This window comes from Salmo salar, chromosome ssa29 (assembly GCF_905237065.1).
Source record: "Salmo salar chromosome ssa29, Ssal_v3.1, whole genome shotgun sequence".
NCBI lineage: Eukaryota > Metazoa > Chordata > Actinopteri > Salmoniformes > Salmonidae > Salmo > Salmo salar.
In genome coordinates, this window is record NC_059470.1 from 22,756,994 (window position 1) to 22,780,615 (window position 23,622).

The window sequence follows — 23,622 nt, forward strand, 5'->3', positions numbered from 1 at the left end:
TCAGATCCTACTCCAGTTTATCAAAGATAGACTGAGGTAACAGAAATAGAGGAATGTGGATGCCATTCAAATCAGTTTGTTTCAAAGGATAGTCGTTGGCATAACTTGGCATAAACAAGTTCAACTTAAAACTAATGATAACACAAGCTGGGAAAGATATTATGTAGGAGCCAACCATGAGAGCAAGGATCTCACCTCTGAATCCAGAACATCTTATGCTAAAGGTATTCTCTCACTGCTGGGATGGGGCTGTTTGCCTTCACAACCTCCTTTTTCAGGAATCCTAGTAGAAGTGTAGCACACAATTTAGTGAGGAAATATTATAAGTATCAATCAAAAGGGTGTCACGTCCTGACCAGTAAAGAGGTTATTTGTTATTGTAGTTTGGTCAGGACGTGGCAGGGGGTGTTTGTTTAATGTGTTTCGGGGTTTGTTGGGCAATGTTCTATGTTAGTCTATTTCTATGTCTGTGTCTAGTTTATCTATTTCTATGCTTAGTTTATTGGTTTGACCTTCAATTGGAGGCAGCTGTTTCTCGTTGCCTTTAATTGAAGGTCCTATTTAGTAGGGGTGTTTTTTGATGGGTTTTTGTGGGTAGTTGTTCCATGTTTAGCCTGACAGGACTGTTTTCGTCGTCATCGTTGATTGTTATTTTGTTTTGTGTTCACGTTCCTTCAATAAAAGAAGATGAGTTCACACATTCCCGCTGCGCCTTGGTCCCATCTTTACGACGATCGTGACAGAACTACCCACCACCAACGGACCAAGCAGCGGGCCCAGGAGGAGCAAGGGTCCTGGGCCAGGGAGAGAAGGGAGTGGAGAACATCATGGACATGGGAGGAGGTAATGGCAGGGGACAAGACCCTCCATGGTGCCGTACTAGAGTGGGCATCTAGCCAGGTAGGAGTATGCCTGTGCAGAGTGCCGTGCTAGAGTGGGCATCCAGCCAGGTAGGAGTATGCCTGTGCAGCACATTTTACATTTTAGTCATTTAGCAGATGCTCTTATCCAGAGCGACTTACAGTAGTGAATGCATACATTTCATACAATTCATTTCTCCTAGGCCCAGGCTACCCTATGCCTGCTCTACGCACGGCAGCCATCAGGCCTCTGCACAGCCCAGTTCGCCCTGTGCCAGAACTCCGCCCGTGCAGGGCTACTGTTACCACCCAGCCAGGACGGGTTGTGCAGGCTGTGCGCTCCAGATCTCCAGTGCTTGTTCATGGCCCGGTGTATCCAGTTCCTGCTCCTCGCACTAGCCCTGAGGTGCATGTCTCTAGTCTGGCGCCTCCAAAGCCAGCACCACGCACCAGGCCTCCAGTGCGTCAGCCCAGTCCAGTACGTCCTGTTCCTGCTCCTCGCACTAGCCTAAGCACTAGGCCTTCAGTGTGTCAGCCCAGTCCAGTTCATCCTGCTCCTGCTCCTCGCACTGGCCTTGAGGTGCGTGTTACCAGTCTGGCGCCTCCAAAGCCAGCCCCACGCACCAGGCCTGCAGTGCGCAGTCCCCGTCCAGAGCTTCCGACGACAGTTCCCCGTCTACAGCTTCCGACAATAGTGCCCCGTCCAGAGCTTCCGGCGACAGTTACCCATCCATAGCTTCTGGCGATAGTGCCCCGTCTAGAGCTTCCGGCGACAGTGACCCGTCCTGTGCTTCCGGCGATGTCCTACAGTCCGGAGCCTGCAGAGACGGCCCACAGTCCGGAGCCTGCAGAGACGGCCCACAGTCCGGAGCCTGCAGAGACGGCCCACAGTCCGGAGCCTGCAGAGACGGCCCACAGTCCGGAGCCTGCAGAGACGGCCCACAGTCCGGAGCCTGCAGAGACGGCCCACAGTCCGGAGCCTGCAGAGACGGCCCACAGTCCGGAGCCTGCATGGCACGAAGCCTCCAGTGATGATCCATGGCCCGGAGCCTCCAGTGATGATCCATGGCCCGGAGCCTCCAGTGATGATCCATGGCCCGGAGCCTCCAGTGATGATCCATGGCCCGGAGCCTCCAGTGATGATCCATGGCCCGGAGCCTCCAGTGATGATCCATGGCACAAAACCTCCAGTGATGATCCATGGCACAAAACCTCCAGTGATGATCCATGGCACGGAGCCTGCGGCGACGTCCCCCGGTCCGGAGCCTCCGGCGACGTCCCCCGGTCCGGAGCCTCCGGCGACGTCCCCCGGTCCGGAGCCTCCGGCGACGTCCCCCGGTCCAGAGCCTCCGGCGGCGGTCTGCGGTCCAGAGCCTCCGGCAATGATCCGCGGTCCAGAGCCTCCGGCAATGATCCGCGGTCCAGAGCCTCCGGCAATGATCCGTGGTCCGGTGTTACAAAAGCGGAGGGATCAGCGGGCGGAGCGGGGACTATGCCCCGAACCGGAGCCACCACCAGGGGTAGATGCCCACCCGGACCCTACCCTATAGGTTCAAGTTTGCGGCCGGGAGTCCGCACCTTTGGGGGGGGGGTACTGTCACGCCCTGAACTGAGAGAGCCGTTTTTCTCTGTTTGGTTAGGTCAGGGTGTGATATGGGGTGGGCATTCTATGTCATATATTTCTTTGTGTTTGGCCGAGTATGGTTCCTAATCAGAGGCAGCTGTCTATCGTTGTCTCTGATTGAGAATCATACTTAGGTAGCCATTTTTCCCACCTTCAGTTGTGGGAGCTTGTTTTTGTACAGCTCTGTGTAAGCCTGCAGAACGTAACGTTCATTTTCCTTTTCGTTATTTTGTTTAGTGTTCTGAGTTAAATAAAAGTAAACATGAGCACTTACCACGCTGCACCTTGGTCTCCTCCTTACGACGAGCGTTACAGTGGTTTTGCATGGTGAATGCTTTTTGGAGAAGGCTTCACAGACAACAACCATTAATCTTAACCTGAGAGGGCAATCAAAAGGCCTATCCATGTATAATACAGTCCATCCACGTTTCGCATGTTATTTGACATTACAATGCATTCATTATACATTGGATAGTTTCAGCTCTTTCCTTCAATGACTATATGATTTCAACTTACAGTATCATTTTAATACGAATACACATTTTAGAGTGATATTGCATTCAGAGTACATGGTTGAATCAATACGTTATAGACTGGTGTGCAGATAAATGGATGTAACCTCCATGCCATTAGCCATATTGTGCTCAGTTTAAGACCTATTTAAACTGGGGTGACCGTTACAAAAATCCGTTTTTTATTTGATTAATTGAATATGAAAAGAATATTAACTAAATTCATATTTCAACATATTCATGAGAAACATAAAGTGGTAGATACAGTTAACACAGTGTACCACATTTCCACTGATTTGACTGGAAATGTGATTGTTTTACTCACATCTTTAAATTGCACCAGTCCTAGCTGCTCAAACTCGTTGATGCAGTTGTGAGCTGACTCAGTTTGGGAAAACAGCCCCACAAGGCACTGTCTTCACTCCGAAAAAAGGAATCCATGTTTTAGTCAAACTAGTCCTAATTGGTGATTTCTTCGGTGATCCTGAAACCTCAGGTGTCTGGCAATGGCTTGACTGTGGCTGCATTGTTATATGTGGTAATACTCATCAATGTGTCTTTTGAACAGCAGCCCGAACATGAAATGGAAAGAGTGGTTGTGTTATCAGAATCAATAATACCACTGATGTTGTGGTGTCCAACACCACATGGCATGCTGCACCACTGCAGTGTAAGGACTGAGAGAACCATAGAGACGCAATATGAGCCATGTAATAAGTCATGTAATATGTAAGCCATGTTATCCAATCAAAATGTATTGTACCAAATATTTGACCGTGAAATGCTTGCGAGCCCTTTCCAACATGTATAAGCGTGTAATAAACCATGTAATAAGCCTCTAGTTAGGCTACTAATGAGCTCAACTGCTTCTGACAGTGCCAGAACAATCAGCTTGAGTGTTTTGAACATAATTATTATTTAGACATGTCATGATTCACAATTTGTGAAATTGTAATTTATACTAGCTGGTAAGTAACATGGGAATAATCAATTTAACATGGATTGGTAAACTGTCCATCTGTATTTTCTATCTTCCAGATAGGCCTATCCCTCTTATTCTTTTATATGTGAAAGAGCACATATGGCTTGCATTTTTTATACTTTAATTAATGTACTTGTCTTACTCCTTGATTACGAAATATAGTTAGTAGGCTTAGGCTGTAGCCTTTGTACAGTTTTAGCAAATGTCGCTTTATAACGTATCCCACTAGGCTACAACCGGAATCCCCTCCCCACACATTTCATGGTGTGATCTTGCCGCTCCACGGCAAAGGGTGCTTCAATGATTGGGGGTGGTCTCGCGTCATGTGATACCCCAAGCGTCACCGAAGTCCTTTGTTGATGGTGATTCACAAAACCTCACTCAGACATTGTCTGGGTAAATTGCTACAACAAAATCATTTATTTTCGCCTTTGTGGGATTGTGTTGTGGAAGGATGCAGAGATATTCTCGGAGGGACATTTTAAACCAGCTGTTTGCCGCTGGGGTAAAATAGAGGCAAACGCGTCAAAGGTAAATGCGACAGTCAAAACAGCTCATTATCGCACACCCTATCCCGTACGACGGCCAGACGAGCGATCAATAGAGCAAAGCCAACATTTCGGTTGTGAAATTTGTGAGCTAAAGTCCGATATAATGCCGTTTTTTGCTATGGCTATGCTGGGAGATAATCCCCTTTCTGCAAAGGAGATTACACCTTTTTTTTAGCCGTGGGTGAAACAGTTTGCCAACAACAAGGCGTTTTGTTCTCCGTCCATCAATTCACATCTGGTGGATTCGTTGATGTATTTCTGCCATTTGAATGAAAAAAGGCATATGTTGTGATTTGGAGAAAAGACGGTGTCCACTCTACACAGCATCGTAAGCATCATGTCCATAGGATATCCCCTCTCATCTCACGGACCCTCAGCAGGCCGTTTTTTCGCTCTCCTCTGCCTTTTGGCCGTCTCTACACTGCCTGGAGCACAAGCCTCTTACCCCGAGAGCAGCGAATGTATCTCAGGAAAAGGCAAGGACTGCTTGGGTGAGTATAAATACATTTTCTTTATCAATTAACTTTTCCCAAGCAAGCACTTCTATGGGAATAATTTGTGTTTATCAGACACACATCCTGTGTTTTTGCAACATAGGAGCTCCTGAGGTGTTTATCGTCCTTGCTGAATGAACGCTGGTCGGTAATTGGGCAATCTCCTTGACCAGCAGACAAAGCACATCATGCTCAATTGGTCTGGATTAGACAGACATAAGGCAGGCAGTGTCACTGCTTCATAAGAGGAATCACTTTGAGGCAATGCATGTTTTTTTGAAAATATATATATGTATACATTTGGGAAATGTGATTTCATAGGATTATGTTTATTGGGGGGTGGCTCGATCTGTCCCCTCTTGTTGGTGAGGTGCATGCAGGGAAAATTTTCCATATTTTAACCCCACCCTGGATTGTCCTGCTGTTTTTGTTTGGGTTTCATTATTAAATGGAAACAGTAATTTCTCAGTTTCCTGGTTAGGAGTAATGACTTTTGTTTATATACACCAGTTGCAGAAAAGTACCCAACTATCCTAATTGAGTAAAATGAAAGATACCTTAATAGAAAATGACTCAAGTAAAAGTAAAAGTCACCTAGTAAAATACTACTGGAGTCAAAGTCTAAAAGTATTTGGTATTAAATATCCTTAAGTATCAAAATTAAATGTAATTGCTAAAATATACTTAAGTATCAAAAGTAAAAGTATAAATTATTTCAAATTCCTTATGTTAAGCAAACCAGACGGCACCACTTTGTTTTTTTCATTTACGGATAGCCAGTGGCAACCTTCAACATAATTTACAAATGAAGCATGTGTGTTCAGTGAGTCCGCCAGATCAGAGGCAGTAGGGGTGACCAGGGATGTTCTCTGCATAAGTGAGTGAATTGGAACATTTTCCTGTCCTGCTTAGCATTCAAAATGTAACGAGTACTGGTGGGTGTTAGGGAAAATGTATGGAGTAAAAAGTACATTATTTTCTCTAGGAATGTAGTGAAGTAAAAGTAATCAAAAATATAAATAGTAAAGTACAGATAACCCCTCCACCCCCAAACGACTTAAGTATTACTTTAAAGTAGTTTTACTCAAGTACTTTACACCACTGGTATACAGTGTCATCGTGGGTTAAATTGAGGGTAAATTAATTTTACTCTTTATATCCGGAATATATAATATGCTTGCTAAAAGTTCACATCTGCTATGTGGTTTTCTAAGGGGTTCCATTCAGTGTGACTTTGACAGATTGGCCTATGTTTGATGATATTTAAGATGAATGGAAACGTAAACCCGTTGTGGATGTAGCTCCACCCTCTCCATAATCCCATAAACCATGAGTGATGTCCTCTCGTTCCCATAATAACGGTTTGTTATGAAGGCCTATGTATTGTATTCATTCAGTAGGCTACGTTTCCCCTTTTATTTAATAGCAGTCCGATTTATAACGAAGAGTGAGCTGTCCTGATAAAGCCAATTGTTTTCCTCTTGTCAAGCTATCTGTTTACATTTGCTGCTTGCCTGACTAACTTCCGTCAATAAGCAGGCCATTCCTTTTCCCCATGGTCCTGGTTGCTCTTCAATGCTCCTAAAAACAACCTATAATTGGGTACTGATCCCAAACCGCTTAGGAAACCCCATAGCAGATGTGACCTTAGCAACCGTAAGTATTCTGGATATATGTCACGCCCTGACCATAGAGAGCCATTGTTTCTCTATGGTATAGTAGGTCAGGGTGTGACTAGGGGGTGATCTAGTATAGCTATGTTGTGTTCTAGTTTCTTTTTCTATGTTGGTGTTTTGTATGATTCCCAATTAGAGGCAGCTGGTAATCGTTGTCTCTAATTGGGGATCATATTTAAGTAGTTATTTTTCCCACCTGTGTTTGTGGGATCTTGTTTCTGTGTAGTTGCCTATGAGCACTGCTTGAGCGTCACGTATCGTCTATTCTTTGTTGTTTTGTGCGTTTCACTTAAATAAAATATGTGGAACCCAGATCATGCTGTACGTTGGTCCGAGTATGCTTCCAGTTCGTACGACGATCGTGACAGAAGATCCCACCACAACAGGACCAAGCAGCGTGCCCAGGAGGAGATGGCCTCCTGGACTTACGAGGAGATCGAGAAGAGAATATCCTGGATTTGGGAGGAAATCTTGGTAAGATACGAAATCCTGCCGTTGAAGCAGACGCAAGGAGAGAAAGGAGGACAGCGACGACGCCGGGGTTCGCGGCCACAAAGACAGCCCAATGTTTTTTTTTTGGGGGGGCACAAGGGGTGGTTGGCGGAACCGAGGAGTGAACCAGAGCCAGTCTGGGAGAAGAGGGAGAAACTGGAGGAGAGTGAACGGAGAGAGTCAGAGACCGTCAGAGAGTGGATGGAGATATTGGAGGAGAAAGAGCAGAGAGAGTTGTTGAGTTGGTGGAAGATGCACGACATTTGCCCTAAGGAGCGTGTAATCAGTTTAATGCCACCTGAGTCAGCTCCCTGTACTCGTCCTGAGGAGCATGCTATTAGTCTGGTGAAATCTGTGCCTGCTCCATGCATCAGGTCTCCAGTACGCATCCACCGCCCAGTACGTCCTGTGCCAGCTCCTCGCACTCACCATGCGAAGTATGTCATAGTTCCGGTACAATTGATGCTGGCTATACGCACCAGGTCTACAGTGCGCCTTCACAGCCCAGTACGTCCTGTGCCAGCTCCTCGCACTCACCGTACAAAGTGTGTCATCAAACCGGTAACATTGATGCCGGCTATACGCACTAGGTCTCCAGTACGTCTCCACAGCCCAGTACGTCCTGTGCCAGCTCCACGCACCAGAACTCCAGTGTGCCTCCCCAGTCCGGTACGTCCTGTGCCTGCTCGCCCTGAAGTGCGTGTCACCATTCCAGAGCCTTTGGCGACGGTCCTCAGTCCAGAGCTTCCGGCGACGGTCCCCAGTCCAGAGCTTCCGGCGATGGTCCCCAGTCCAGAGCTTCCGGCGACGGTCCACAGTCCGGAACCTCCTGCGACGGTCAACGTTCCGGAGCCTCCAGCGGGGGTCAACGGTCCGGCGCTTCCAGGCAAAGCGTCCAGTCCCGCTCCAAGGCCGGAGCCTTCCTCTGCGCCGTGTCCAGTCCATGCATGATGTCCAGTCCCGCTCCATGGCCAGAGTCTTCTGCGCCGGTGCTCAGTCCAGATACGGCGTCCAGTCCCGCTCCATGGCAGGAGCCTTAAATCGGCACCGAGTTCCAGGCCAGGGCTGGTGTCCAGTCCCGCTCCATGGCAGGAGCCTTCCTTGACACTGAGGTCCAGTCCAGGCACAGTGTTCAGCCCGGGTCCATGGCTGGATCCGCGGGATGAGCGGGTTCTTCGGCCCGCACCAGAGCCGCCACCAAAGCTGGTGGATCCGCGAGCTGAGCGGGTTCTTCGTCCCGCACCAGAGTCGCCACCGATGCTGGCGGATCCATTGGTCCGAGTATGCTTCCAGTTCGTACGACGATCGTGACAATATAAAGATTCATTTCAGAAATGAATGGAAAATAATATCACTGTATCATTTCTTGCCTTTATTCGGGGCTTTTCTTTTCCATGGTTTTCAGGTTGAGGCATGTTGCTGGATCTAGGATACCCAAATTATAATGTAGGATGTGGATTAAGCTTGACCTGACATTAGACTACTTCTGAAAATATTGGACAACATTTTAATTTTAGAGTGAACTGTCCCTTTAAATGCAGTGAAGTGTGGTGTTTCCCCACTGTTACTGAGAAATACAGATTGTATTTCTCAAGGCATGCATTGATTGGGTTGAATTCAGTGGAAGCGTGGTTGTTGTTAACCTGCACTGCTGTAAAGAACAAACATCAGTAAAACAGCCAGAATTACCGTACTTACATTACTGCACCTATGCGCCTATTTTGCAGGTCAGGATCAATGCTATTTTCATTAGGGTTTTATTTAATTCAAGCCCTGGTCCCACTATGACTTCTACTGCAGTGTTTTAAAGACTAGTGTTCCTATACAGTGGTGGTATTGATTGATTACAGAGGAGTTTTAGGTCATGGCCTGTATTTAATGGGCTAGCTTCGGGATCCCAGGGCGACGGTGACTGTAATGAGGAAATGAACAGTTTGGTCAATAGTCCTTTAAGTACAGGGTGACTGGGATCGGGGCTAGCCCCTTTATATCGAGACTGTGACCATTGGTTGATTAACACAGATCTATTTAGAAGAGGAGGGGATTGTTAGGAGTGGCTGACTATAATCTTTGGCCTGGAACTACTTTGCCTCCCATTTGTTGAAAGGTTGGGTTATTATTAGTCCCTGTGGCATGCTTACCTGTCTCAAGACAATGGATTAGTTGTATAGTGGCTTCCTCTTCTTAAACCTTCTCTAACAGTGGGGATAAGACAACATAATGCTCCTACTGCATGTTGAGATATGTCTTCCCTCATGGGGACTGGCGATGAGAGCAGGAGGGAACTTCAGTTCAAACCTCAGTGGGGTAGGATTCTTCCATTCCCATTACCTCTCCTATTCTCTCTTTTCTCTCTCTCCCTCCATCCATCCATCCCTCTCTCTCTCCTTCGCTCCCTCTTTTTCTCTCCTTTGCGCCTCTTTTATCTCTTCCTCTCCTTTTATGTCTTAATTTCTCTCTCATTCTCTCTCCTTCTCTCCCTCCCCCTCCCTGTAAATCTCCCAGACCAGGGGTTTTCCAATGTTCTGATAGTTGATAGGAGTGCTGGGTGATAATGCTGTTGACCCCAGGAGGATGTAAATGGCTGCTGTCAAACCTGCCTGGAAGGCTGGGATGGTCTTGTCATTCCTCCATTAGAGCTCTGTGAGATTCAAACACTCTCCCTCAGGGTGTCCATGAACCTTGAGTTGTTCCAGCACAGTAGCACAACAGTCATTTTGCACACCTACTGTAGTTATCAAAGCTATTGAAAAACAGATTATACTACAACTGAATGTCAACAGGGGAAATAAAATCCTCTGTAATTTCACTTCAGCCGTAATGTTTTTGACAGTTTACTGTTACTGGTTGGTTAAAGTTAATATTGAAGACTTGCAGCACTGAGGAGTTGTTTTGACCAAATTCATTGACCCTGACGATGTTATCCAATGTAATTCCCTACTTATGACCAGGCTAATGATGAACTTATTCAAACAATATTGTGATGGCCAACTTTACTATAAGTGCCTTGTAAGCCCACTTTGGCAACCTGAAATCCTATCATTCCTATCAGGAATGCCTCTCACACATAAAGTGCTTGAGCTCCTGATCAAAGATTAGCAGATCGGACTTGACCCTCTTCTCCAATCTTTTCAAGTCAGCTTTCTGGTCCCTGTTGATGGTTCTTGGCTTTGCTTTCCCATGATCATGCAATGCCAAGGCATTACTGTGTAAACCAGGACCAACTTGTCCAAATGACCAGTAGTGACTACATTTCTCAGTCCAGTTATGCTGGGCAGTCACTGTTGTACATTGCACATTCCACTGACTCTCAATAAAGTTGTACAAACGATGCGTAGCTAAGCTCTCTCTGTACCAGATCTCTCATTAGTCCAACCATTGACGAAATGAGGCGATGACTATTGACGTCTTGTGGCAAAGGAGTTGGATGGCTACGTGTTGCTAATGACCCGGGTCTTCGCTACATTGACTCCTCTCTAACATTGATTTGTTCTTCTCCTTCCTCTGATAAATTCCGCCCAGTGTGAGAGAGTGAGAGATGTTCCAGTGTATTTCTGGCTAAAGGGGAAGCTATGGGCTTTGGTGTGTCGGATGGATAAAAGTCATTCCGTGAAGATATATTCAAGTGGCCGTGAACTCTTAAGTTGTCACGGCTTTGGTTCGTAGTGTATTTTAGCCTGGAATCCAGACTGATTTACTCTGTTTTGTGACGAAACAGAGCATATCATTTTGCATTCAAGGCTAACTGTATTTTAGGTAAAGAAAAGTGTTTCCAAGTAGACTATACCATAGGAGTTTTTTCTCAAAGGCTGTAGTTTGGGAAAGAATTGTGCTTTGAGTTGAACGTTTTCACACACTATTTGCTCCAATCTTCACGTTAGAAAGTCTTTCCCAGATAGAAAAGCAATGTCACATAAATACTAGTACATAACATAGACTATACTAGATATCCATATGGTTTTACAAATGGACCACTAAAATAATGCTATTTCACTGCCTTGCTGATATGAACACCTTGTTTTTACCAGATTTGTCTGAGAAGAAAAGTGACCTGAGAGTGTGTGACGCTGCGACATGTCGTTACGGGGGGGCATGTCAAGAGAATGGGGCTGACCTGAAATGTGTCTGCCAGTTCCATGTAAGTAACACAGTGGAATAAAGGCTATCATGTTCTCTGTTGTCAAGTAAGACTGTCATTGCCGTTGCCATGAGCAAGAAAGCAAGCAGGAATGGCTTTGCCAAAGCAAATCAGCTCCAATTGATTTTAATTTCAGAAATTTGTTCCATAGTATTCCCACACATAATATAGAGATATACTGTATGTGATCGTATACAAATGTAAACAGGGTGTTAGTCAAATATTATATCTGTTTGGGCTTCTTGCAGTAAATTTGCAGTCTACAAATTATTTGTAATTTTGTTCTGGCCGCCTGACTATCCGCTCAAGAAAAAAAATCGTCCCGTGGCTGAATCTACTTGATGATCCCTGGTCTAGGCTGTGATGGTTCAGTAACATCCTTTCATTGCCCGTTGTGTCTTAGTGCTCTAAGAAGTACATCCCTGTTTGTGGGTCCAATGGAGACACCTATCAGAACGAGTGCTTCTTGAGGAGAGCAGCATGCAAGCAGCAGAAGTCCATATCACAGGTGTCTGATGTGGCCTGCTATGCAGGTGAGTCTTAAGTCGCAGGTTGCACACTTTCACTCAGAGTACAGAATCACCTTTATGGAGCGCATTTTTCATCACTCGGGTTCTGTCCCTAGTCATTTTGTTATTAGTCATATTAGGCCAAGCTGACGCTAACTCATTTTCTATGCTGTAACACACAGATGGCAGTTCCGGATCAGGCGACGGAGGTACAGTATCGTAACTTGGTCTTGCTTCACTTTAATAAGCTTGACTAGACAACCCATGTTACAATGTTACAGTAAAAGCTGGTTAAACATAGCCTGCTTAAACAAAAGCTTTGCAGATCCAACCACTAATAGAACAGTATTAACTCTGTTGACAGCTAACATTTTTGAAATACTCTCCTTTTCTACAGATGATGAAGGATCAGGCACAGGCAGAGGGAAAAAGCCCACAAAATGCGTCAACTGCAAGTTTGGAGCAGAATGCGATGTGGACTCTGAGGATATTTTGTGAGTACTTTCCACTGCAGCTATTGTGCTCTCTGTAGTCTCTAAGGAGGACTCGTCTTCATCAGCTGTTGTGCTCTCTGTAGTCTCTGAGGACTCGTCTTCATCAGCTATTGTGCTCTCAGCAGTCTCTGAGGATTCGTCTTCATCAGCTGTTGTGCTCTCCGTAGTTTCTGAAAGGAGGACTCGTCTTCATCAGCTGTTGTGCTCTCAGTAGTTTCTGAAAGGAGGACTCGTCTTCATCAGCTGTTGCTCGCAGTAGTTTCTGAAAGGAGGACTCGTCTTCATCAGCTGTTGTACTCTCAGTAGTTTCTGAAAGGAGGACTCGTCTTCATCAGCTGTTGTGCTCTCAGTAGTTTCTGAAAGGAGGACTCGTCTTCATCTGGAAGATCACTAGTGACCACTAGTCCCTCATAGATATCTTTGCTTATTTTCTCCATATACTGGGGTCCTGGGTCGTCACATTCGATTCAAATTGATTGATGATGTATGTTTAGCACTTTTAGTGAACGCAGTGTTAATACAGTGTTCATTAAACAGATTTTTATATAAATGTTTTCTACGACACCCAGGTGTATGTGCAACATTGACTGCAGTGGCCATAATGACAACCCGGTGTGTGGAACAGACGGAAAATCTTACATTACCCCCTGTCACGTAAGAGAGGCTTCGTGCTTGAAGCAGGTGAAGATTGACGTGAAGCATCTAGGGAGGTGTCCAGGTAATGCCACGTTCTAACATTAAAATGTAATTTAGAAACATGTCATTTTATGCCCCATGCACTGTATTTACACTGCATCGTGGGACAAAACTATGGATCGTGGTTCTCAATGGATTTGATTTATTATTCACAATCTCAGGGAAAGAAAATAAATCACTATTTCATATTTGACTGAGATTTTTGGTGTAGAGATGAGGGGATCCTGCTGTAATGCGACATCTTACTTAACAGTTGAACACAATGTCCTAGACATCCTCCCCTGCATGGGTTCCTGGTGCCAGTCCTGATATTCCTGATATGTGCTGTGTTTATATAAGCATCCCACCCACCAGTGTTGACTTTCCTCTGAATCTTTATCACTTTATACTGCCAGTGACCTACATGATGGCTAGTTCCTGTCAATCTCTGATGTTTATGACACCCACCCTAATTGGTTGATTGATCCTCACTATGACAATGCCGTGTGCTGTGTGGTGATGACTGAGACTATTTGGTTTGTCCCGAAATACAACATCTTTCTTCTGCGCATCAAAAGACTAAAGATTCTTCTTTCACATGCAGACTGCTTTGTGGACATGACCTCAATCTGGATGCACACAATTAGGATTTGGGCCACATTATAAGGGGCATTGGGAAACCAGCTGGTCCGATAACTACAAAGGTGTTTCTTACCAGAACATCTGTTTAAAGCCGTTTAAAAAATGTCATTCTCCATTTGAGGGCGAAGATTTACTACCCCAAATATGGCCCTGTTTTTAAAAAACGTCCCACAATCTAGGGCTAAAATATCTATTTACATAAATAATCTATATATTTTTGGTTTCACAGAGCATACATTAACCCTAAATATTACATGAACTTGCATACCTTGTTCAAAATGCAATAGAATACATCTCAACCTGGAAATCTGAGAACTAGTTGTGGATGTTCCAATATTCCTACTATGGGATTCCTATCATTTCACATTACTAATGTCAGTCGCTCTGGATAAGAGCGTCTGCTAAATCACCATGGTGATATTATTTGTTACCATAGCGATATTACATTCATTCTCAGAGAGTAATTGTTGTGCATGTCCTGAGATGTTTTTTAACAACATTTGTCATGTGACCCTATGTACGTGTCTATCTCTTAAATCAGTTTGGAGGCATTTCTGCTGATGGTGCAGTTGGCCAATTCTTGCAGGAGGGCCATTAAATGTAGTGAAGCATGCCTGTGTGTCACCCTACATCTCAACAGGCCAAATTGCCCTCAAGTTAAACCCAGTCACTCGCCACTTATCTGTCATTTATTGCATTTTGTAATGCAAATGAGCATTGCAAAGGCATGCACTCATTACAATAACTGTCACGTCCTGACCATAGAGAGCTTGTAGGTCAGGGCGTGACTGGGGGGTTTTGTCTAGTTTATTTATTTCTATGTTTGGTTCTAGTTTCTTTTTTCTATGTTGTGGTGTTTTGTATAGTTTATTTATTTTTATGTTGTGTTCTAGGTTCTTTTTTCTAGGTAGTTTTTTTCATATGATTCCCAATTAGAGGCAGCCGGTCATCGTTGTCTCTAATTGGGGATCATATTTAAGTAGTTGTTTTTCCCAATAGTGTTTGTGGGAGATTATTTTGAGTTAGTGTATGTTGTACCTCTTCGTCACGGTTTGTTGTTTTGTTTATGGTTTATTGTATGTCTTGCATAGTTTCACATGAAAATGTAAATATGTGGAATGATACCCACGCTGCGCTTTGGTCCGTTCCTACACACACACACACGTGACAATAACTGTCTGTCAGAGTAATGTTACCAACAGCCTCATGCTTCGACTGGTCCAAATAGAAACCCGCCATACCTCTCACATTGTATCTATGGTCATCTTATTGTTATGTATCAGAAATGTGCATCCTAAACAGCACCGTCAGTTATTAGTTTGTAATAAGAAATGGTAGGTATCTTGTACAAAATCTACATCATATAACTAACATTCAACTGGTTTGTTGATTAACCAAACGTATTTTAATGAGGCCATGTCAGAATGCTAGTTAACTGCTATTTTTACTTGGGATATTAACTATATTAAAGCAGACATAGTATTTATAGTCCGTCCTTGAGGTGGAGCTGAAATGTATGTAAAATACTATGACAGCTTTTCCTCTCTAGCAAGCCACCGCTTGCTCCAGAAGTGGGGGCACTTTTCAAGCCATGGTGCGCTTTCTGATAATCAAGCCATGGTGCGCTCTCTGATAATCAAGCCATGGTGCGCTCTCTGATAATCAAGCCATGGTGCGCTCTCTGACTATCAAGCCATGGTGCGCTCTCTGACTATCAAGCCATGGTGCGCTCTCTGATAATCAAGCCATGGTGCGCGCTCTGATAATCAAGCCATGGTGCGCTCTCTGATAATCAAGCCATGGTGCGCTCTCTGATAATCAAGCCATGGTGCGCTCTCTGATAATCAAGCCATGGTGCGCGCTCTGATAATCAAGCCATGGTGCGCTCTCTGATAATCAAGCCATGGTGCGCTCTCTGATAATCAAGCCATGGTGCGCTCTCTGATAATCAAGCCATGGTGCGCTCTCTGATAATCAAGCCATGGTGCGCTCTCTGATAATCAAGCCATGGTGCGCTCTCTGATAATCAAGCCATGGTGCGCTCTCAGATAATCAAGCCATGGTGCGCTTTCTGATAATCAAGCCATGGTGCGCTCTCTGATAATCAAGCCATGGTGCGCTCTCTGATAATCTAGCCATGGTGCGCTCTCAGATAATCAAGCAATGGTGCGCTCTCTGATAATCAAGCCATGGTGCGCTCTCTGATAATCAAGCCATGGTGCGCTCTCAGACAATCAAGCCATGGTGCGCTCTCAGACAATCAAGCCATGGTGCGCTCTCTGATAATCAAGCCATGGTGCGCTCTCTGATAATCAAGCCATAGTGCGCTCTCAGATAATCGTATAATCCTTGTGATTAGGGATCTATTAGAACATGGAGCTTGAACACTATTTCCTTGAGTCCCTCCAATTCGATTTCTTTTCAACTTCTTACAGTTGAAAAACTATTTTTAAGCAACCTCTATCCTAATGAATTCTTTCACATTTAAAATGGTGCTGTCTGTAGCTACTGAAAGGTTGGCTTGCTCAGAAAATAATTTTTGAACCGATTTGCAATATTGGGAAATTTCTGTCTTGCACTCAAAAATATTTATGTTTTTTTTTTTCAGAAAAAGGGAAGAAGAAAAATGAAGACGATGGTAGCAACAGCAAGACTGATCTTTTTGGTATGCTGCTCCCTTTTACCACACTCTGTTATGATGTTGTTATGGTAGTTGATTTACCTCAGACCATGGTTCATGTTGTCTATATGGAAATAATACTGTTGTACTATTACATATCTGCAAAGCATATTTCTGCTCCGTCATGTCAGTTATATTTTGAATTGCAACTGAGGACAAGGCCTAGCTCGCTCTTTAATATTTATATCATCCATATTAATATTTGTTCTTTTCTGTATACCTTTAAAGACACGGTAGACATAGGGGAGGATAGCGCTTATGGAGGGGTCCCCACCCTCTGCACAGAGGACTACGCCAACTTCTGTGAACATGGCCAATGTGAAATTAAGTATAGCATCCCCACCTGCCGGTAAGATAACATGGTGTCCTTTTGTCTTACATACCTGCGTATGCTATGTTTCATCTCTTTTTGACCTAATTCATACATAATTATTGTGTAATTACCATCTCACCATGTCATTTCTTAGTAAACACCGGGTAATTTCTGTATCATGAAATGAAGTGCTAGCGGTTTGGTTGTCTCCCCAGGTGTGACTCGGGCTACACTGGCCAGCAGTGTGATGAAATCCAAGACTTCAACATCCTGTACGTGGTGCCCAGTGGACAGAAACTCCACTACGTTCTCATAGCAGCCGTCATCGGAGCCGTACAGATCGCCATCATTGTCGCTGTTGTTATGTGTTTCACAAGGTGGGTGTGCTCTCCAAAGTGACCTATCTGATCTTATTAACACATTTCTGATAAGCAGATTGAAATATTCTGTATTTTATAAGCCGTGTTTTGTAAACAACATACAGTAGCACAAATGAGCAAGTCTTATGGAAGATGATATTCCAAATGTGACAATGTGTGTCATTTGACAAAAGATGGTTACTCTATAAAAGGTGTATACTTAGGTATACACATTTTTACAATCGTAATTGATTTCATATTTTTCAAACTCATTTCTAAAGTGCTGAGTAATGTGTTTTGTGAGGCAGTCAAAAATGAGAGTTTGATGTTATTCCATTGTCTTTTGTTTAATAGGAGGTGTCCCAAAACCCAGAGGGGACGAAGACAACAGCAACACCTTGGACACTTTCCCTCTGGGACTTCATCCAGGATGATGTAGCAGTTTTTTTGTGTGCATTTTTGCACCATATGAATCACATTTTTTGATATCTGTTGTTTTGTCTCCTTTATTTTGAATGGATGTTTATTTATTTATTTTCTCTAATGGGGCCTTAGTTTTCTCTTCCTTCTGGACATATGCAGCTCTTGCTGCTTTTTTTTCCAGACTGCTGCATTATTTATTTTTTCCTACGGGCAGAAAACCTTCCATTGTTTGCAAGGTGGCATTGGTATCTTTAGGCACACAAACCTTGGATACCTAGGGTCTGGACTCTGACTTTCTCTCAGTACCTTTTCTTTTTTTTAATGAAATACAACTATATACCAAATGCAGTTTTCTATAAATGAGGTAAAAGCTGATGTGTACAGGTTGTTTTTGGTTACTTTTCAATATACCATTCCGGGGATGGAACAATTTTTTTGACTAGGTACTAATTTAAATGTTTTTATATATAATTTCATTTTTTATGTTCTAATGTTGTTTGTATTATTGCTAATGAAATAGTTGCATATAGCATGAGCTGTGAATGTGTTTAGTGATGTAGTATTAAATTATCTGTGTTTCAAACACTCGTGTTGCCTTCATATTATTATGACTAGTTCAATGACGGAGCCGAAATAATTTTCAGAAAATAATTTATCACAACGTTAAAATTGTTATGGAAGAAAAGGCGTATTCATATGATGTTATTGTAAAAATAAATGCACTGATTTTAATGCAGTTCTTGATTTACTTTGTTAAATCAAAAAATCTATTACATTGTATAACATTTGGAATCAAACAGGTATTTTATCAGACAGCATTATCCAATGGAAATAACCATGTAGCAGCTTGCAGTTTTGTTTTCCCTGGACAAATCACATGGTTGGGAAAGACTCTGAGCCCTAGTTATAAAACTGCATGTACAGTGCCCATCAGAAAGTATTCACATCCCTTGACTTGTGGCACATTTTGTTGTGTTACATCCTGAATTTAAAATTGATTAAAATTGAGATTATTTGTCACTGGCCGACACACAATACCCTATTAATGTCAAAGTGGGATTATGTTTTTAGACATTTTTACAAATTAATTAAAAACTGAAATGTCTTGAGTCAATAAGTATTCAACCCCTTTGTTATGGCAAGCCTAAATAAATTCAGGAGTAGAAATGTGTTTAGCATGTCAAATAATAAGTTGCATGGACTGATTCTTTGTGCAAAAATAGTGATTAACATGATTTTTGAATAACTACCTCATCTCTGTACCCCACACATACAATTATCTGTAAGGTCCCTCAGTCGAGTGGTACATTTCAAACAAATTGATCCACAAAGACCATGGAGGTTTTCCAGTGCCTCGCAAAGAAGGGCACCTATTGGTAGATGGGTAAAAAAAGAAAAAGGCAGACATTGAATATCCCTTTGAGCATGGTAACGTTATTAATTCCACTTTGGATGGTGTATCAATACACCCAGTCACTACAAAGATACAGACGTCCTTCCTAACTCAGTTCCGGAGAGGAAGGAAACCGCTCAGGGATTTCACCATGAAACAGTTAGAGTTTAACCTCTATGGGCTAGGTGGGACGCTAGCGTCCCCCCCGTGGTGCACTCCATCAACAGCAGGTGCATTTCAAGAGCGGCAAATTTGAAACCAAATAAATGTCAAAATTCAAATTTTTCAAACATACAACTATCTTACACCCTTTGAAAGATAAACATCTCCTTAATCTAACCACGTTGTCCGATTTCAAAAAGGTTTTACGGCGAAAGCATAAAGTTAGATTATGTTAGGAGAGTACATTGACAATAGCTGTGTGTAATGTTTTGTCAATTCAAAGACAGGGTCACCAAAACCATAAAACCAGCTAAAATGATGCACTAACCTTTTACAATCTCCATCAGATGACACTCCTAGGACATTATGTTAGACAATGCATGCATTTTTAGTTCTATCAAGTTCATATTTATATCCAAAAACAGCGTTTTACTATGGCATTGATGTTGAGGAAATCGTTTCCCTCCAATAACCGGCAGTCAAGTCAGCACCACAAATTAAATAATTAAAATTAGAAAACATTGGTAAAATATTATATTGTCATTTAAAGAATTATAGATTTACATCTCTTGAACGCAATCAACTTGCCAGATTTAAAAATAACCTTACTGGGAAATCACACTTTGCAATAATCTGAGCACTGCGCCCAGAAAAATACGCGTTGCGATACAGACTAGCCGCCATGTTGGGGAGATCTAAAATCGAAAATACTATGTAAATAATCCATTACCTTTGATTCTCTTCATCAGATGTCACTTCCAGGTATCACAGGTCCATAACGAATGTAGTTTTGTTCAAAAAAGCTCATCATTTATGTCCAAAAATCTCCATCTTGTTAGCACATGATCTAAGCCCGCCGGACTTCACTTCATGAACGAGGGGAAAAAATATATTTACGTTCGTTCAAACATGTCAAACGTTGTATAGCATAAATCATTAGGGCCTTTTTAACCAGAACATGAATAATATTCAAGGTGGACGAATGCATTCTCTTTTATAACGTATTGGAACGAGGGTACCCAACATGAACTCGCGCGCCAGAGTCTAATCGGCCATCACCGTTCCATGGCTCTTGTTCGGTCAGCTCTCACAGTAAAAGACTCAAAACACTTTGTAAAGGCTGGTGACATCTAGTGGAAGCAATAGGAAGTGCCAAAATATTCCTCAGCCCCTGTGTTTTTCAATGGCATAGGTTTAAAGGTAATACAACACATCAGATATCCACTTCCTGTCAGAATCTGTCTCAGGGTTTTGCCTGCCAAATGAGTTCTGTTATACTCACAGACACCATTCAAACAGTTTTAGAAACTTTAGGGTGTTTTCTATCCATATATAATAAGTATATGCATATTCTAGTTACTGGGTAGGATTAGTAACCAGATTAAATCGGGTACGTTTTTTTATCCAGCCGTGAAAATACTGCCCCCTAGCCCCAACAGGTTTTAATGGCTGTGATTGGAGAAAACTGAGGATGGGTCAACAACATTGTAGTTACTCCACAATATTAACCTAAATGACAGAGTGAAAAGAAGGAATCCTGTACAGAATAAACATTCTAAAACCTGTTTGCAACAAGGCACAAATGTAATACTGCAAAAAATGTGGCAAAGCAATTTACTTTTTTGTCCTGTATATAAAGTGTTATGTTGGGGCAAATCCAATACCACACTCCATATTTTCAAGCAAAGTGGTGGCTAAATCATGTTATGGCAGTGGAGGCTCCTCCGAAAAAGGGGAGGACAATCTTAGCGAATTTCATAAAAATAAAAATAGTGAAGCATTTTCAAGTTATCCTTTTTAGATAAAACTATACTAAATATATTCACGTCACCAAATAATTTATTAAAACTCACTGTTTTGCAATGGACTATAGTAGCCTCAGCAGCACTATGTGGGGTAGCACCATGGTGTAGCCTGAGGATAGCTAGCTTCTGTACTCCACTGGGTACATTGACTTCAATACAAAACCTAGGAGGCATGGTTCTCACCCCCTTCCATAAACTTAAATGGAGGAAGATGGCACCGGAAGAAATGGCAGCCATTTTACGGGTGCCTAACCAATTGTGCTATTATATGTTTTTTTCTGCATTATTTGGAACTTATTTTGTACATAATGTTTCTGCCACCATCTTACGGCAAAAAAGAGCTTCTGGATATCAGGACAGGGATCACTCACTTCGGTTTAGACAAAGATTTTTTTCTTCAACAAGAAGGATGCACAGGATATACTTCAGGAACCCGACAAGGCCAAAATCCCTGTCACTGGCAGGAGAAAGAGACACAGGTATAGAGGACACAGGGTGGGGTGCCTTATAATGATCCGCTGACGGTGAGTGGGAAATCTGCCTTTACCATCAATATTACTTGCCAACGTACAATCATTGGACAATAAATTAGATGAGGTATGATCACGAATATCCTACCAACGGGACATTAAAAACTGTAATATCTTATGTTTCACCGAATCGTGGCAGAATGACAACATTGATAACTTTCAGCTGGCGGGATATACGCTGCACCGGCTAGCTAGAACAGCACACTCCGGTAAGACGAGGGGGGGCGGTCTGTGTATATTTGTAAACAATAGCTGGTGCACGAAATCTTAGGAAGTCTCAAGATTTTGCTCGCCTGAAGTAGAGTATTTCATGATAAGCTGTAGACCACACTATTTGCCAAGAGAGTTTTCATCTATATTTTACGTGGCTGGACATTTACCACCACAGATGGATGCTGGCACTAAGACCTCACTCAGTCAGCTGTATAAGGAAATGAGCAAACAGGAAAACGCCCACCCAGAGGCGGCACTCCTAGTGGCCGGGGACGTTAATGCAGGAAAACTAAAATCTGTCTTACCTAATTTCTATCAGCATGTTAAATGTGCAACCAGAGGAAAAAAAACTTTAGACCACCTTTACACTACACACAGAGATGCATACAAACCTCTCCCTTGCCCCCCATTTGGCAAATCTGACCATAATTATATCCTCTTGATTCCTGCTTACAAGCGAAACTAAAGCAGGAAGCACTAGTGACTCGGTCAATAAAGAAGCGGTCAGATGACGCAGATGCTAAGCTACAGGACTGTTTTGCTAGCACAGACTGGAATATGTTCTAGGATTCCTCTGATGGCATTGAGGAGTACACCACATCAGTCACTGGCTTCATCAATAAGTGCATCGATGTCGTCGTCCCCACAGTGACTGTATGTACATACCTCAATCAGAAACCATGGAGTTTCATGGGTGAACAGGGAGTACAAGAGGGGACTGAGCACACACCACTAAGGGGCTCCAGTGTTGAGGATCAGCGTGGCAAATATGTTTTTACCTACCCTCACCACCTGGGGGCAGCCCGTCAGGAAGTCCAGGATCCAGTTGCAGAGGGAGGTGTTTCGTACCAAGGTCCTTAGCTTTGGGGACACTATGGTGTTGAATGCTGAGTTGTAGTCAATGAATAGCAATCTTACATAGGTGTTCCTTTTGTCCAGGTGGGAAAGGGCAGTGTGGAGTGAAATAGAGATTGCATCATCTGTGGATCTGTCTGGCGGTATGCAAATTGGAGTGGGTCTAGGGTTTCTGGGATAATGGTGTTGATGTGAGCCATGACCAGTCTTTCAAAGCACTTCATGGCTACAGACGTGAGTGCTACGGGTCAGTAGTCATTTAGGCAGGTTACTTTGGTGTTCTTGGGCACAGGGACTATGGTGGTCTGCTAGAAACATGTACTGTAGGTATTACATTATTATTGAAATTGTCAGTCAAGACACTTGCCAGTTGGTCAGCACACGCTTGGAATACACATCTTGGTAATCCGTCTGGCCCTGCTGCCTTGTGAATGTTGACCTGTTTAAAGGTCTTACTCACATTGGCTACGGAGAGCGTGATCACGCATCTCTGTGTGTGGAGTAAAGGCCCTCAAATTTAAAAAAGCATGCAGACCTGATGGCATCCCAAATGAGATGCTCAAAAAAATCACTAGTGGAATATTTCAATTGGTTATATTAAAACAGTTTAATTTGATCCTGAATATTGGTTATTTCCCTGACATCTGGAATCAAGGACCCATAACCCCAATCTTTAAGAACGGAGACAAATTTGACCCTAGTAATTATAGAGGCATTTGTGTGAACATTAACCTGGGGAATGTTTTCTGTAGTATTATAAATGTAAGAGTTCTAAACTTCCTTAATAAGTACAATGTCCTGAGTAAAAGCCAAATTGGATTTATACCAAAACATCACACGACTGATCGTATTTACACCCATACACACCCTGATATATAAACATCTCCACCAAAATAATACCAAAATGTACGCTTGCTTTATCAACTTCCAAAAAGCATTTGATTCTATTTGGCATACAGGACTGTTCACAGTTCAAAGGTTAAATGCCTGCTCTTCGCAGATGACCTGTGCTTGCTGTCACCCACAGCACATGGCCTACAGCAGAGCCTGTACGTGCTAGAGCAGTAAACCCAAAAACACAAAAATAATGATTTTCTGAAGAATATCCAGATTTCAGGGAACTAGACCAAAGTTCTCAAGTGGTACAAAATATATAGAGTACTGCACACACTACTATTACTTAGGTTTAAAAATAAGCTCAACTGGACACCTAAATGAGACAGTGAATTAACTGACAGAT

The 23,622-nt window shown here is 43.1% G+C and overlaps 1 protein-coding gene across 1 annotated transcript; it reads left to right on the top strand.

The window, feature by feature from the left end:
• Nucleotides 1-4,291: 4,291 nt before the first annotated feature.
• On the top strand, nt 4,292-18,007 carry LOC106590361 (tomoregulin-1). The gene is made up of 10 exons (XM_014181300.2): nt 4,292-5,020; nt 11,220-11,329; nt 11,733-11,862; nt 12,021-12,047; nt 12,236-12,332; nt 12,902-13,050; nt 16,258-16,314; nt 16,558-16,678; nt 16,858-17,019; nt 17,356-18,007. Exons 1-10 carry the CDS (start codon nt 4,867-4,869, stop codon nt 17,438-17,440), a joined length of 1,092 nt encoding a protein of 363 aa, XP_014036775.1. The 5' UTR covers nt 4,292-4,866; the 3' UTR covers nt 17,441-18,007.
• The last annotated feature ends 5,615 nt before the right edge of the window (nt 18,008-23,622 follow it).

What these genes read in the sequence shown, in the direction of transcription:
- LOC106590361 (XM_014181300.2), top strand. Translation starts at nt 4,867, where the DNA reads ATGTCCATAGGATATCCCCTCTCATCTCACGGACCCTCAGCAGGCCGT. An exon ending in AATGTGTCTGCCAGTTCCAT is followed by an intron (nt 11,330 to 11,732) that starts GTAAGTAACACA and finishes GTTGTGTCTTAG; the next exon opens with TGCTCTAAGAAGTACATCCC. An exon ending in CAGCAAGACTGATCTTTTTG is followed by an intron (nt 16,315 to 16,557) that starts GTATGCTGCTCC and finishes ATACCTTTAAAG; the next exon opens with ACACGGTAGACATAGGGGAG.